The sequence below is a fragment of the Ascaphus truei genome, chromosome 3 (genome assembly GCF_040206685.1).
Source record: "Ascaphus truei isolate aAscTru1 chromosome 3, aAscTru1.hap1, whole genome shotgun sequence".
NCBI classification, from domain to species: Eukaryota; Metazoa; Chordata; class Amphibia; order Anura; family Ascaphidae; genus Ascaphus; species Ascaphus truei.
Window position 1 is genome coordinate 360,023,492 of NC_134485.1, and position 17,097 is coordinate 360,040,588.

At 40.8% G+C, this 17,097-nt stretch overlaps 1 protein-coding gene across 5 annotated transcripts in view; it reads left to right on the top strand.

Moving 5' to 3' along the window:
* The window catches only part of TRPC4 (transient receptor potential cation channel subfamily C member 4), a 350,871-nt gene that overhangs the window by 102,322 nt on the left and 231,452 nt on the right, over nucleotides 1-17,097 (top strand). For 4 of the 5 annotated variants that reach the window (XM_075592051.1, XM_075592050.1, XM_075592053.1 and 1 more), the window contains one exon: nucleotides 1,034-1,435. In XM_075592051.1, the coding sequence (XP_075448166.1) occupies nucleotides 1,058-1,435 (378 nt within the window). In that variant the 5' untranslated portion in view covers nucleotides 1,034-1,057. Of the gene's footprint in view, nucleotides 1-1,033; nucleotides 1,436-17,097 lie in introns of those variants that run through there. The other variant, XM_075592055.1, reaches the window with a different exon arrangement.

Sequence of the window (17,097 nt, forward strand, 5' to 3'; positions counted from 1 at the left end):
GTGCATTTATAGTAAATTAATTTCTTAGATGTGTGCTTACCACTTTACTGATTCACTTTCAGTTCACAGTTTGCACCCCCTTATTATAATTATCGATCATTTAATTTGTTAATTGGTATGGCCTCTAGTTAATCACTCCCTATCACCACTCCCTTTTCCTAAAATACAGGAATACTGTAGAGTTCAGAAGTATTCAAAGTGAAAGCAAGGGAGACCATAACATCTGATTAAATCAGTCAGGTGGTGTTAAGTAAGGTCCTCAAATCAATATTAAAAGACTACAAAATAGAAAAAACGAAGCAAACTTGAGCACAAAAAAAAACAAGATACCATAATAGGAGTCAATAATCTGAGAATGAAATAAAAAAATAAAAACTTGAGTTGGGTACCATCACTTGAACTGGTTCAGGAAAAAAAATAATAAAGGAATATAGATAAGGAACAAGGCAAACCTAGCTAAAAAAAGAAAGAGCTAAACAAAACAGATAAAGACAGAAGTGAAAGAAGTATATATATTAAGGCATTTGAGATATATATCGTTCAATGTACTGTATACAGTAGATCAGTAGATCAAAAATGTCTCTTCTTGACATGAATGGTTGATTACCTCCTGCGGCTGGGCATATGATATTGGCAACAGACATACAATATAAGAAACTACACTAGGCAGATATCCCATCTCAGCAAAGTGTCTAGCCATTGGTTGCTCAGAGTTATCATATATATATATATATATATATTTTTTTTTTTATAGTGGTACTCCACTGAGAATAGAATACTGCCTGGGTGTATTAACTGCAAATGAATTAGGGATAAAAGAAGATGGTAGCATGTACTGTACAGTACTTCAGGATTTGTTGAAAAAAGTGAAAAATATTTATTACAATATGTCAACGTTTTGGCTCTTCAAGGAGCCTTTCTCTATGTGTGTATATATATATATATATATATATATACATGCAGACAGTTGTATATTGCTATATAATGAACTATTGTGGTGACTGACACAACTTTTTTTTTTTCTTAATTTCAGAGACAACATATTATGGCATAGAACATGTCTCAGCTTTATTATAAAAGAAATGTCAATGCACCCTATCGAGATCGGATTCCCCTCCGTATTGTTCGTTCAGAATCTGAACTCTCCCCATCTGAGAAAGCATACCTAAGTGCAGTAGAGAAAGGTGACTATGCCAGTGTCAAGCAGGCACTTGAGGAAGCTGAAATATATTTTAAAATCAATATTAATTGCATTGATCCTTTGGGAAGAACAGCTCTACTTATTGCCATTGAAAATGAGAATCTTGAACTTATTGAGCTTCTCCTAAGTTTTAATGTCTATGTTGGTGATGCTTTACTACATGCCATACGGAAAGAAGTAGTTGGGGCAGTTGAACTACTGCTAAATCACAAAAAGCCAAGTGGAGAAAAACAGGTAGGTTGATTACTTCACTATTTATTGTAAAAAAAAAAATGCTCTTAGTAAAAATTTTTATTTTTTATTTAAACATACTGTGTAAATAAACTAAAAAACAAAATGACACCTGATAAGGATCAATTGTTCTTCTGAGTCTGTCAATTACTAATTCTTTTTTGATGTATGCCTTTTATTTCTTTATTATAACCTGTTATCATATATCCATGACAATATTATATAATGTGTGTTTACCAGTAGGACATACAGTAAACATGACAAGCCAAACACTGTGCCAATGTAAACCTGGATTTTACTAATTGGTGGCTCAACGTCCGCCATTGCCAGGTGCCAAGTTGCCTGTTGCAATTCTGACAGATGTCTGCTTCTTGTGTGCTAGTGAGAATCATACCATAGTGATGGAGCGTTTCTAATAATGATGGGCAACGAGTTCTGCTACTGTTCGTCCCACCACCACCTCCGCCCTACCACCAGTATCCCTACCCACACACCACCACTAGCAAAAGCCACTTGACTTGAGGCCTGAGAGGAAGAAAGTGGTGTAGATGGTGATGATGACCACTGTGTTGGTTTCTGTGTACCCCCACTGAAGTTACCCTATGTGAACCTTCATTGCCCTCCCCTCTCTGTCTGTCCTCCTTTTCCAAAACTGCCTGGACACAATCAATTGTTGAAATTTGCCACAGTCTCTTTACCATGGGGCAAACAGTGCTTCATTTTGTCTTTGAAATGAAAGTATAAAAGTGTAGACTGTAGGTATTTATCTTTCTGTTTTATACTGACAACACAGGGTTCATTTATTAGGCATTCAAGGAATTTATCCAACATCATCATCGTCATCATCAACATTTTTGTTTTCGTCATTATAATGCAGCATATCAATAAAACAAAAATAAAGGAAGAAATATAGAGGGATAATCTGGTTTATGCATCACTGCTCATAAGAGTGGTGGTTTCCATAAAGGGCTTCAGCAGCCTACACAGCTCTCCCATCAGATGCCACTTTCTAGGCTGTAGAAAGACCCCATCCAAATGCCTGGCATGTTCCATTACATAATCACTGACGACTTCTGCTGCTCATGGAAAAGCTCAATAATATATAATGTTGAATTCTAGCATGTAGGCGTGTCCTTTTTCAGCTTGACTGTGCTGCTTATTTTGCTCCTGCAGCCTAGACAGGGCATTGCGTGCTGTGTATGATCGGCTAAAGTGAACACATATTTTTCTGGAAACTGACAAAAAACTCTGCACATTCCTACACTGAGCTAGAAAATTAGTGACTATTAAATAAAGTATGTGGGCATAACAATGAATGTTTGGGACACTTAGGGTTATTAAAATAATTTTTCACATAGTCAAATAATAAAATAAGTGATCACCTAATTAATTGGAATTCTACCAGTGAAGGTAGCCCTGCAATAGTCTTTAAACTCTGTGCTAATTGGCACTTATGTTCCTTGTCCACTAGCAGAGCATTATGAGACTATTACAGGGCTACCTTCGCTGACAGAATTTTATTAATTAGGAGATCACTTATTTTATTATTTGTCTATATTACAAATTATTTAATAACACTAAGTATCCCAATTCACATTTAGCGATCTAATTTTGCCTCTATAATTCACTTTGTATAAACTTATATTATATACTCTTTTCTCCCTGGGATCTAGGTAACAAAATTGTCTAATGTCATTATTAATACAATTCAAGTATGCATGCAATTAGGGGATTTTTTGACTGTATCTTCGCTTTTGGGGATATTTTCTTATGTTCTACTAATGTAATTTTCTCCTAGTGCACCTTCATTTATTCACTGTAAACCCTTTGATAAGATAAGCTACAGATGAGACCTCAACTATTCTAAAGCTTGCCTTAAACTAGCCCGGTTACATTCTGGTATGTGCTGGGTGTAACCTGGCTAGTTTAAGGCAAGTTTAAGGCATTTCTGCATTGACTAATGACCCATAGGATTAACACAGCAGGGGTCCTTGGCAGTCCCATTCAGTTTAAGGCATGTATCCAGCATTTACCTGGGTGTGCCTTGGTCTTTTTGGCGATTGCCACTGGTTTGTGTTAGAATAGTCGCAGTCTCTGCTGTATACACAGTATGCTGCCTCCTGGCTGATTCCTCTCTAGTTTGTGTGTTGCTGGTAGAGACAATGACTACAACTCCCCCCTGCAGCCAGCAGAGGGACACAAGACTTAACAGCCAATCAGTACAAAGGATCAGAGGTCGTGGGAATGCTGGGAAGGGAGGAGGAGTTGATAGAGGGTAGCATGAGGAAGCAGAACTACAAAGACCCTGGCAGAGAGCAGTCCCTGTCTCAAAGGGAGCTGCTGTGCTTATTTGGATAGTGACCGTAGGACCAGGACGTGAGAAGAACAACTATGGAGCTGGGTGTCAAGCTGACAGACAAACTCCTTGAGTGGAGGTGAGAACGGACCAACTGAATACCAGACTAAGGGTGTGAGTAACAACAAAGGGGATCCTCACTAAGCACAAAGGGTACCAAAGTCTTTGCGATGAGGCAGGCTTGCTATGGTAACATTCACTTTAATAAGAGCTCCAACAATGTGCCTGTACTCACACTTGGGCCCTCTTAGCCCAGACTCAAGGAGACTTGGGAAAGACACTCATAAACAACCGCACACCAAATTATGTGTACAGGCATACCCCGCATTAACGTACGCAATGGGACCGGAGCATGTATGTAAAGCGAAAATGTACTTAAAGTGAAGCACTACCTTTTTCCCCACTTATCGATGCATGTACTGTACTGCAAATGTCATACATTATGTGCATAACTGATGTAAATAACGCATTTGTAACAGGCTCTATAGTCTCCCCGCTTGCGCACAGCTTCGGTACAGGTAGGGAGCCGGTATTGCTGTTCAGGACATGCTGAAATGCGCATGCGCGAGCTGCTGTTTGCCTATTGGGCGATATGTCCTTACTCGCGAGTGTACTTAAAGTGAGTGTCCTTAAATCGGGGTATGCCTGTATATGTATTGTGACTGTATGTGGATGATCCTTCCATTTGGGGATCATACATATTTATAGATATCTGTGTTAGTAGGGTTTTCAATAAATACATTCTGGTTACAATAGGCCGGTATCATGTTTTGTTGTCTTAACTTCAAGCCACATGCTCATAGTGTGAAATAGCACTGCTCATAATGGGGAGTAAGACTTGGGTCTCCATCTAGCATATAGAAATCAGTCTAAGGAAAATAAGGGGTTATAGTGGAGGCGCTGTGCTTTTGTTATATAAGTTTGTGTGAGAATACGCAGATGCTCCCGTGAGTTATAAAAAAATGGTCAGACAAAAGCACATTACAATCCTAATGTACTGTTTTGGCACTAGCTGATCTGGAACATTCTCGAACTTTCCAGAAGAAATTTACAGTACCTCCTAGCACCACTTTTCTGAGCAAAACAGTTATGTCAACATGACAGTGGTCATGTTTAATATTTTGTGTATCAGGGAAGGCCTAGATTGTAATACTATTAAGCTTTTCTAGTCATGGGGATGCCAGAATCCATTGATGAGGCCACCATTATCAGAGTGTTTACTGCAGTAACAATTTTGGTACGAGAACAAATAAATGGGAAATTATTCAGTCATAGCATCAAAGGCCTGCTTCTCTATTCCACTTCTCTGCACCAACGCGAGAGCGCAATTTTGCTCCAACCTTCCCTGGTGACATCATCAACCCGGAGACTTGGCTGCATGCCGAGATAAGAGGATAAGTGGGCTAATGTCTGCTGGGCAGCCAGTCTTCAGACCCTCAGTGGTCCTTATGCCTTTTACTTTTTGGGAACCTGTGAGTGGTGTATTTCAATGCTCTGGTATATGTGTCTCTACTTTCATTCCTTCATATGTAATGAGATCCTATACCTCATTCAAGTAAAGATCAAGACCCTGTTGGAATCCACTTTGTGTTGGAAAAATACTCTAATTTTCCTTAGACCACGTGACTGGGCATTTCAATTAGACTGTAACCTCCTCGGGGCAGGGACTCCTCTTCTGAAATGTTACTTTTATGTCTAAAGCACTTATTTCCATGATCTGTTATTTATATTATATGTCATTTATTTGATTACCACATGTATTACTTCTGTGAAGCGCTATGTACATTAATGGCGCTATATAAATAAAGACATACAATACAATACAATTTCACAGGTTTTGAATAATTTCCCATGTAATCTAAATGGAACCCCCAGCTACCTGAGTTACAGGCCTGGTTATGGGGTGCCTGTATTCCCCTCCATTGTTTAAATGTCCCGGTCACATGGGCCATGACATGGGAAAATTTAAACATAGTGGGGATACTGGCTCCCCATAACAGGGCCTGTGTAATGAGCGCTCACTACAAACCGGATGGGACCGCAGGGCTGAGGTGGGGATGTTAGAATACACCGACCAACAACCGCGCAACCGCATCCAGATTACAGTCATCGTGTTGCTGGATCAGGGTAGGAGAGGTCAGAATAGTTGTGATACTCGCCGTGGTCTAGGATTGGAGAAGTTGGATGGTCATAGTGCGTAGCCGGGGTCCAGGAGTAAAGAGGTCAGAATGGTTGTTGTGCGTAGCCGAGGTCCAGGGGTCAGAGAAGGTAGAAGTCCGGGTACAAGCAGAGGTCAAAAGGTACAAGAGATCAAGACAGAATGTACAAAGGCAACAGCAGGGCAGCAAGATGCTAGAGGCAAGCACTTCATAGATAAACACAAGTTTATGCTCAACCAATTTGCCTAATTGCTGGCTGAGCATATAAAGCACAGAGAGCCAATGGGAAGACTGCAGGCAAAGAGTCATCACACATAGACTGTGTACTGATAGGCATGGGTGGAGTGTATCACAGCTGTGGAGTAATGAAGGGAATTAATGTTGTTAGCATTAACCCCTCGAGTGCTTCTGGTCGTGCGATGACGATGTGTAGCGGAGACAGAAGTGTCCTCCGTTGCATCACAGGATGCCGCGCGGGGCGGAGCCTAAGTCTGGTCCCGGCAGGAGTACTGCGGTGCTCGGGCGCAGTGCACGCGTGAAAGTAGTCACCCAATGCATCACAGGACACGTCACGGGGGCGGTACTGCGGTCCAATTCTCACATTGCCCCCCCTTCAGAGGCAACCTCCAGGCATCCCAGGGATGGTTTGGAGGGAAATCTTTGATGAAGGCCCGAACAAGCCTTGGAGCGTGCAGTTGGTCCCTTGGAATCCAAGAACTCCTTTTGGGGCCAAAGCCCCTCCAATGAACCAGATATTAGAGTTTTCCTCTGGTAAACCTGGAGTATAGGACCATCTGGACTTCAAATTCCTGTTGTCCCTCAACCAGGAGGGTTCAGGAGGGGATACTGAGGCAGGAGAGTGAGGATCCTGTATGAAGGGTTTAAGTGATATACAAGAAACACCACAATAGTGTATTACCCTTTAGACAATATAAGACATAGTAATTTGAAGTATAAAGAGCATTTAATAATTAAAACAATTGTATCTACAATTGATATAAAACATGAACTGTGATAATAAACAGTAGATGATCTTCTGTTGAATAAACGAAAATGAAGGCTTCCAAGCACTTGTGCTAAGTGAAGCCGTGCTGCTCCGCCAAGAGTAAAACTGAAATCCTACTCACCGTCCTTGAGTAGGACATGTGCAGTGGTACGGGGTCTTTTGCCAGGGGTTGCCGTCTGCTGTGGGGTGCCGGATGTCTGCTCGATGCGTGCGGGGAGATTCATTTAGCACAAGCGCTTGGAAGCCTTCATTTTCGTTAATTCAACAGAAGATCATCTACTGTTTATTATCACAGTTCATGTTTTATATCAATTGTAGATACAATTGTTTTAATTATTAAATGCTTTTTATACTTCAAATTACTATGTCTTATATTGTCTAAAGGGTAATACACTATTGTGGTGTTTCTTGTATATCTCTTGTCTCCCTCTCTGAGGTATTCCTACAAGAAGAAATCTCTGTACAAGACTCTGTTCCATCCATTCATCCTCAGCGCCATAAGAGGTTTTTCAACACACATCTTCCAAATCTGGTTGGAAGATCCCAGATCAACCCCCAAGGCAGCTCAAGGACTATCTTCATCCAAAGACTGTATCACAGGTTTTGTTCCCTCTGTTTGTATAATTATTATTACACTAGCGCTCATCTACACTTATCATTTTACCCCTATGAAGGGTTTAAGTAATGAGGTGTGGAATACAGATGGGATCCTCATGGAAGCAGGCAACCTTAGCCGGTAGGCCACTGGGTTGACCTTCTCAATGACAGGGAATGGGCCAATAAATTGGGGTGCCAATTTTGCTGTAGGAACCTTCAGCTGGATATGCTTGGTGGACAGCCATACCTTTTGCCCCAGATTGTAGGTAGGTGCTTTACGGCGATGCCGTTGACCTGCTTCTTCTGCATGGAGACTGCCTTTCTGAGATTCTCCTGAATCTTTCTCCATGATTTTGGAAGATGCAGAATCCTATTGTCACCTGCTGGTACCCCGGATCCATGTCCGGCAGTAGGAAGAGCTAAGGGATGGAAACCGAAATTAGAAAAGAATGGTGAGTCCTGAGTCGACTCATTACGCAGATTGTCATGAGAGGATTCAGCCAACGGCTGAAGGGGCGAGCGCATCACTGGGGGCTCCCGGCGGCATCAGTTACAAGGTACCGCCATGTTTTCCATGTCCGCGCATGTGCGGAGGCTCGCGCATGTGCAGAAGCAACACGGCGGCCATGTTAGGGTTGGCGTGAGGTTCGAACATGCGCAGTAAGTATTCGGAGTTGCGACGGCCATTACACTTAGCGCAGGGACTCCCCAAGGTTGAGCATGCACAGAGAAGAGCAGCGGTGGCCATTACAAAGTCACGCATGCGCAGGAGAGATAGCACACATAGCCCCAATAGAGTAGGGCTCCTTGGGGAACTACAACACCCAGCAGCCCTGGGGCTGCTAACCACCTGACGCCACAGAGCCAATGGAGTGGCCAGATCTCCAGAGGCAGAGAGATACATTTGGCACACAGAGGAAGGAGGGTCAGTTGGAGCTGGGACACAGAGAGGGTAGTGTGTGTATTTGCAGGAGGCAAGTAGCCCCTGCACTAGGCCAGAGATCTCCCCTTAGGCCCCAGCTAGGCCCAACTCACCTCAGCTTGTGGCTGCTACAGGGATGCACCCTAGGATAGGGACAGGGTCCTGTAGAGCCAGCTTCAGTGAGGGTCACAGCCAGGAAGTGTGGATATCCTGGCCACTGTTGTGTTGGTGAATTACCCTCTGTAGCATCATAGGCAGAGACATTTGGCTTGTACCTTCACCATACACCATGTGCACCAACCCTCGTCTCAACATAGTGGGCAGCGCTGTCTCACCCTGGGGTGGGTGGGGGATTCTTGCGACACATGAGTATAGGGAATGAGGTTACGGCCCAGTGAGGTCAGTGTTACAGGGCGACACTAATTTAATGTTGGTATATTGTGTTCTGTTCTTATTCTGCATATAGTAAACTGTTTAACCATAACCTGGTGTATGTGGTTACTGTATGTGGGTCCTGTGTCAGGGGTATTCTACACTCTAGGATCCTGCACAGGTGGAGGTGCTGTAAGTACGTTCCAGGATACACCCTAGGTTCCCATCAGGCCTCCTGTGAGCCTGACAGGTATTGCACCACACCTGGTAATGCATGTAGATTTCCCCACTGGGTCCCTATCTGTGATTGGGGGGGGGGGGGGGAACAGGAAGTGTGTTACATATATATAACAGACTAACAAATATTGATGCAATCAAATCATTGATTCAAATCTTAAAAGTGAATGAAAAAACAGTAATTTGGTAAAAAGATAACCTCTGGTGGTGCTCAAGGACCAAAATAATGTGTAAACACAAAAGAGAATAAAGAGGTCCTGTACCACTCAGGTTTAGCAAAATAGGATGGATTTTATTAGTATCACAGAAAAAACAAGGGACAGTTTAAAATACAACTAAAAAACGAGAACCACTATACTCCTGAATACTACATAAGAAAAATCACAAAGAAAATAAATATATATAATGTGTTAATTTATTTGTAAAGCCGCTCAAAGATTCTTTTAGGACCGTTCCACTGGTCCTTTGCTAGTAACAATGTCTTTCCAGGTAAGGGGAGGGCAGAGTTTTACAATGTTATCACACACACACACCTGCTATATATACTGTAGATACTGTATATATATAGTACACTTAACTTACTAGATAGAGAAGAGAAGCACAGAATTTCACAATGTTGGAATATAAATGGACAGAAAAATATAAAATATAATGGTGTAACCAGTTTACAATTTAGAGAAAAATGTATCAGATTGTGTCTGTCTCACTACATATTTCCCACAGGTATACAGCATATCAAAGACACTTTCTATCTCTGATGGGAGCTGGGATACCTCAGTGATACAATATCTCCATAGTTTACTTCCACTGCCACAATCCTCCAACAGATCTCAAAAATAAAAAAAAACTAGAAATAGCGTTGTCTGTCTACAAAATGTATATTTTATAAAAACATATAAAAATGTGTAGCGAGAGAGAGCGAGAGAGAGAGAGCGAGAGAGAGCGAGAGAGAGCGAGAGAGAGAGAGAGAGAGAGAGAGAGAGAGAGAGAGAAACATTTACAGTGAGTTATTGTGATTTACTCTCTGTGCTGCTTTTGCTCTTGGCCCAGTGTTATTGATTTGCCTGGCTGGCTGGGTTGCTTGGTGCTGCTGTTGTTGCTGTGGAACTGGCAGTGGTACCAGTAGGGCAACTCAAGTAATGGAATGGAAGTGGCTGCTGGCCTCAGTGGTCTGGGCTGTACACTGGCACTTGGTGTAGAGAACGAGAAAAGCTAAATTTGTATAAATGTATCCCTCCTTGAAATTAATTGACAGTTATTATTATTATTATTATTATTATTATTATTATTATTATTATTATTATATTAAAGCTGCAGTTCAGTCTTTTTTTTTTTTTTTTAATTTCTTTTTTTACTTCAATAGTTTCATGTGGGCAATCTCTAATTACCTAAAGAACTACATAGCTGCCGGTCAATTCGTTCTCCGTCTACAGATCGGCAAAGTTTGGCGACATCTTTAAATATGGGGAATGTAAATCGTTGCTATAGGAACAAGCATGCTTGTTAAAATAGAATACAAGAAAATTGGTCTTTCAAAGTTGTTTTTTTTAAAACAGAAAATGCTAAAGTATTTTTTCTTACTACAGAACTGATTTATTTAAAAAAACACACATTCAGAATATTGCCTGAACTGCAGCTTTAATATTATTAAATATACTGCTATATAATTGATATACTAGACGCAATATCACTACAGGAGACCAGGCCACTAAGGCCAGGCAGGGACCAGCACAGGCATGGACTGGATACACAGAGACAGGCATCAGTCCAGTCAGTCACTGGTTAATGGTTAAACTACAAGTTTTATTAAGTAAATAATGTATACATGTTTGAACACTAGCACTATAGAAATGACACCCCTTACAAACCCACAGCCAAACCCTGCCTACAACACAAGTCTTATACTTGAGGCTGCACCCCTATTTATATATTTGGATCACGTATGCAAATTCAGATTTTGCAGAATCTGTTGGCGAATTTTCAGTGATAGAAAAAAAACCCGAATCTGCCATTTTGAGACTGATCCGCAAATTTCAGAGGCCGAAAGGAATTTGCAAATCTGCGACGGATTCGGATTTCTGTGAAAACATCTCTAACGTCAGATTGAAGTTGTCTAAGCATTCGTATCAGCACACATTTAAAAGATTTGCTTTTTTATTTCCGCTTTAATCATTAGACAAAAAAACACCCACCTACATGAAGATCAGTAGAACTGGAGCCTGACAAAAAGGAAGAGGCAAAGTCGCAGTGCTAGGGAAAAAGAACAACCTGATTCCTGACTTGTAGACAGAAAGTTGACAAGCAAGGAACTACCTGACTGTGTTGTGTTTTATACCCAAACAAAGATGGCAGTTGACCTCAAGGACTGTTATACTGTAGTTCTTACCAGTTCTGGCCATGAACCTGACGCTCCTACAGGTCTATGAGGAGAACTTTTACTTAAACAATACCATTTGTGAAGCTTAGTACATTTATATCCCATTGTGCTTTAGCTCTCATTCTTTGTGATATAACTTTTAAGAGGTTCTGAATGTTTCTGTAAATAAACTTACAGACATCACTTTGTCTTGCAAAAAGGAGGTTGGTCACCTTTGCTTCAACTTACTAAATAAATGCTTTTTGTGATTTATAATGTGTAATGTTGAAAGCATTTTCTGGTCTTTAGTGATTCTAGTATGAGTATAAATTGAGGGATAATTAGGTAATTTTTTTTATACAACATTGGAAACTGCTAAGTATTTTTCCCACTCTGCAATGAAACCACATAATCATACACACAATATGTCTATATTTTTTGGTTTTGTACATTCATCAAACAGAAAACTGCCTCACATGCAGTACTTATGAAATGGTTTGCATTTCCCCTAAATAAGAGTTTTATTATATGGATCCAGAATTCAAGCAGCTGACCCATAGTTTCTATTAGAGTGCTGCTAGAATAAGAGCAAAAGTAAATACACACCACAAATCCCTCTAAATCCCGAACGTAACAATGCTTGAAATCCTGCAATTAAAATATAATTAACAATTCTTATCTCTGAACTCTATTCAACTTGCAGCATAAAGGCTTGAAAGCAATATCATGAACCCTTTTATACTGTATTTCGTTGTTCAAAAGGGGGGTTTATTGGTTACGTATTAAAAAAAAATAGTAAGTTTACCGGCCTTGACACAACAATCCCCGAAGGACAAATCTTACACTAACAATATATCTGTAACTATCTCATGAGCTGAACTTCTTAACATTCATTTTTTTTACACAGATTATAAACACTTGCTGTCTACCAATTAGGGGATTATGTATGTGTAGGTGGGTGGGGATTTTAACCTAAGAGGAAAATGTCATAAAGCAAAATTCAGAATCCCTAGTGTGGAAATAGAGATAAGATGATCAAACTGGTAAATACTGGAGCTTTACTGCATGCTGAAATATTGTAAACTTGTGTACATTTGCAAGTACTGTATTCGCCTGGAATGTCTCTCAAAAATGACACTCCAAATGCAGGAGATAGAGAAAGAGAGAGTGTTCCTCCCTATATTTATCTCTCCTGACACTCTTCACTGAAATTTTCCGAATGTTGCTAATTTCGTTAAATGTATTGCCGAAAGTGTGAAATATATTCATTTAACAGGTATTATTGTACTAACATTGTAAGTATTGGCGAACACTTTTTGAAATATGCGAAAATGTTTATTATGTATTGGGTGAGTTTGCCAGGAGATGTGTGAATGTGACCACAACATTTTATTATTGAACCTTATTTCTATTGGACTGCTGTTGGGGTTTGACCTCCTCTATAAGAGTAAAAGTTTAAAAAAATGTTGGTATTTTTTATCTTATTATATGTGTGCATTTAAAAAAAAAAAAAACGTAATTTTGTTCAAGTTAAATAATTACATATAAATATATATCCTTTGTATTTTGCGTCAAGATGTTGTGAAACCAATGTTTTAAAATTGCAGACTAGAACTCAACTTTCTTAGAGTTAATCATGTGTTAGTGTCTTCATAATAAGCTAAAATGGGTGAATTTTTATTTTGTTGTTGTTCAGTTTGGTTATCATCCTTAAGTAAAGTATCTTCCTCCCCAGATACTTATGTTCTTGCCCGAAGCTGTACCCTCCAGTTGCACCAACTGCTGTCATTTCAAATTACACTTTCTTCTTAGTCATCTGTAGATTACTTTGTCAAGGGGTGGCAGAGCTTCAAATAACTACACATTATTTGATGCTAGTTCTTGTGCTTCTTTGTTAGATTCTTGATCTTGGATTTTCCAGCACCATCACAGCTGAATTTCATCAGAAACAAAAATACAGAATGGTTATGCTTGGAATTACAAGAAAAATATGTTATCTCCTGTAAGACTGAAATCAGTCAACTAGTTGGTGAATTTACTGTCAGGGCATAGCTTTTTCTGTCTAGACACCCAAAAGTGCACATTGTGGTAGTTACATAACAACCTCCCTGAAAGTGTAAAGAAAATGTTACTATCCCTCCAGTGATCAAATTACTGACAGTTCTGCATTGTTGTGCTAGATACAATATTGGAAAGTAAAATTAAAATAGGGATATGGTAAATCCATTAAATTTAAGAGTCAATAATTGGAGTCTGCCATAAGGAGCTTATCATGCATGTCTCTTGTGAGAAATGTATAAAGGGATATAGGATCATATTTACGAAGAGGCACTATCCCATGAGACACATTCCAGCACCAGAAGTCACCTTATTACTAGTATTTTACTACCTTTGTACCCATGTATTACAGCTACACTGAGTAACTAGTTTATGATATTTTCAGTTTTCATGGCAAATAATGTTTTGTGATTTTATAATTGACTGATAGCAGAAGGAATGGGCTGGGCCACAAAGAAATATGCTGTTGAGCCCTAGTAGCTTTCTAAGAGAAATAAGACTGGAAGGGAAGTTTCATCATCATCTGCATCACCTTCAATCCCAGTTTGAACCACAGTTGTATCGTCATCATTAGCATCCCCCCTCTCTCCTGACTCTTTGAAGAAATTAGTGGTGTTGTTCGGGGGGAGGGAGAGAAAAAGGGTACCATGATGGAACAGGTTGTCTGCGTGCTCCTGGCACTTCTTCAAGTGGCTTATAGAGATTAGCTATCCACAGCAGACTACGCAGAGGTGTTTATTTATTTCACAGTTTTTGTAATGTGCTAATCACCAGGAAACTCAGTATTAGAGTGTGTGTATGAACTTTGGGAGAACACTCCTCCCAGAACTACAAACGGGACCTACTGAAAGAAAACATATAGGTGAACACTAGTTAATCCCAGTGTAGCCCCCCTGTGTGACTACTATTGAGCTAAGGGGCTAATTTCCGTAATGGGTTAACTGTGTGGGCTCAAACAGGGTAAAGACTTTCTCCCATCACATGGTAAAGGGTGACTTGGCAGAAAAGAAGCCATGTGCATATTATATCTGGTGGTCACTGATAAAAAAACAATGCAACAGAGTTTTCCAACTGAGATACCCTAGCAGGCCTCTACTCACAAATGTCAAAGTGCAGCCTCTTCTTTTTGTAGCCAAGTCCCATTGGGCTATTAATTATCTGGCCCCTCTAGCACTATAAGTCCCAGTAAAGAGTGGGCAGTGTTATGAGCAAATCCTGCAGGGCCTGGTTGTATTGTTATATGTGAGCTACCTATTAAAGTTAAGGAGTTGCCTGGTATTAAAAGGGGGGCATATGACTGATAGGAGGCTGGTTTACAAGCCACTCCCCTGGGAAAGAGGGGGTTTCCCTCCAGAGGTTAGAGTAAGAGTTCTGGGAGTTCGTTCTGTGCTGCCCTCCCTGCTATGAAGAAGTAGCAGTAAGTCTCTCTTGACAGGATAAGATATGGTGATAAGATAAGGGGATAAGATATGCTGAGGGGTGCTCAGGGCCCCAAGCTCGGGGTACTGCCTTCAGGGATTGGAACCTATAATATCTATGATGTACCCAATAAATCCCAGTTATACCCTCTCTGGTGTGATGTCTGGAGTGTGAATACCAAGAAGAGTTGCCTATGAGGTTCATCCTGGCTGCACCAGGATCCTCTTGGGCTGGAGACGCTGCACTGACCGACGAACCATCCTTGATAGCCTGTCCTGATGTCTCCCTATAACACAGCGTAAATCTCATGCCTTCTGTTCTCCCTCACAGGTATGCACCAGCACCAGAGTACACCGGTAGCTACATTATCTCACTTAGGGTGGGGGAAAAGGTGCTACACATTTATTAGAGAACAGTGAAGAATACAATGTTTCAGGTTCCAAAAGGAGCAAACCATTCATAAGCCTCAAGAATAGAAAGGCCAGATTAGACTTTGCCAAACAATATCTAAAAAGCCAGCCCAGTTCTGGAACAGCATTCTTTGGACAGATGAAACTAAGATCAACCTGTACCAGAATAATGGGAAGAAAAAAGTATGGAGAAGGCTTGGAACGGCTCATGATCCGAAGCACACCACATCATCTGTAAAACACGGTGGAGGCAGTGTGATGGCATGGGCATGCATGGCTTATAATGGCACTGGGTCACTAGTGTTTATTGATGATGTGACAGAAGACAGAAGCAGCCAGATGAATTCTGAAGTGTATAGGAATATATTGTCTGCTCAGATTCAGCCAAATTCAGCAAAGTTGATTGGACGGCTCTTCACTTTACAGATAGACAATGACCCAAAACATACTGTGAAAGCAACCCAGGAGTTTTTTAAGGCAAAGAAGTGGAATATTCTGCAATGGCCCTGTCAATCACCTGATCTCAACCCGATCGAGAATACATTTCACTTGCTGAAGACAAAACTTAAGGCAGAAAGACCCATGAACAAACAACAACTGAATACAGCTGCAGTAACGGCCTGGCAAAGCATCACAAAGGAGGAAACCCAGCGTTTGGTGATGTCCATGCGTTCCAGACTTCAAGCAGTCATTGCCTGCAAAGGATTCATGACAAAGTATTAAAAATGAACATTTTATTTATGATTGTGTTAATTTGTCCAATTACATTTGAGCCCCTGAAATAAGGGGACTGTATATGAAAATGGTTGCAATTCTTAAACGTTTCAAACAATATTTTTGTTCAACGCCTTGAATTAAAGCTGAAAGTCTGCACCTCTATTGCATCTTGGTTGTTTAATTTCAAATCCATTGTGGTGGCATACAGAGCCAAAATTATGAAAATTGTGTGTGTCCAATTATTTCCGGACCTAACTGTATGTTTAAGTGTAAAGTTATGTGTAGTAAGAATGTTCTGTCACCTTTATTGTACCATCAGAATATTTATGTCCAACCTTCGTGAATCCAGCACTCTGACAAGGTATGAGAGACTGAGCAAAGCCGTATACAGTATTGATTGTCAACTGATATATACTCCTCAAGAGCCGGGCAAGGATGGTTACACCAGAAAGGCTGATATTGCGTTTCCTGACATCAGAGACTGTGAGGTGGATACTTTTTTCTTTATTTGACAGCACCTCAACCTCTGGTTGCTAGGGCACCAATATCCAGTAGCATCACTAGAGATGTGCAAATTTCACCTGACAGCAAGCAAAGACTATTAACTCCTTCACTGCACATATTACGTTTATAAACATTTTAAATGCTGCAAATGCATGATTCTTGGGATGTTTATAAACGTCATCCTGCTCTCCCCTCTTCCTGTAGCAGGGAGGTGTCTGTGTCTCACTAGATACATTTGCTTCTCAGCCGGGAGCTCCATGCTGTTTTCCCTGTGCACCACTGGCTTGGGATGGTGATGTCATCATGCAAACATAGAAGAGGGGAGACCCCATGACAGTATGCAGACTCCTGCTACAGGAGCACAACATGGATCAATTCCACCACAGATCACGAATATTGGTTATGGCAGGGGGCGCAAATGTTTTTCCCTGCGCCCCGCTGCTGGCAGTCCCCTCACTACCGCGCCCCACCTTCACCCCCACTCTGGTGTTAGCGCCGGCGTCATGATGTCACGTTGCCATAGCAACGTGATGTCACATGGCTTTGCAGCGT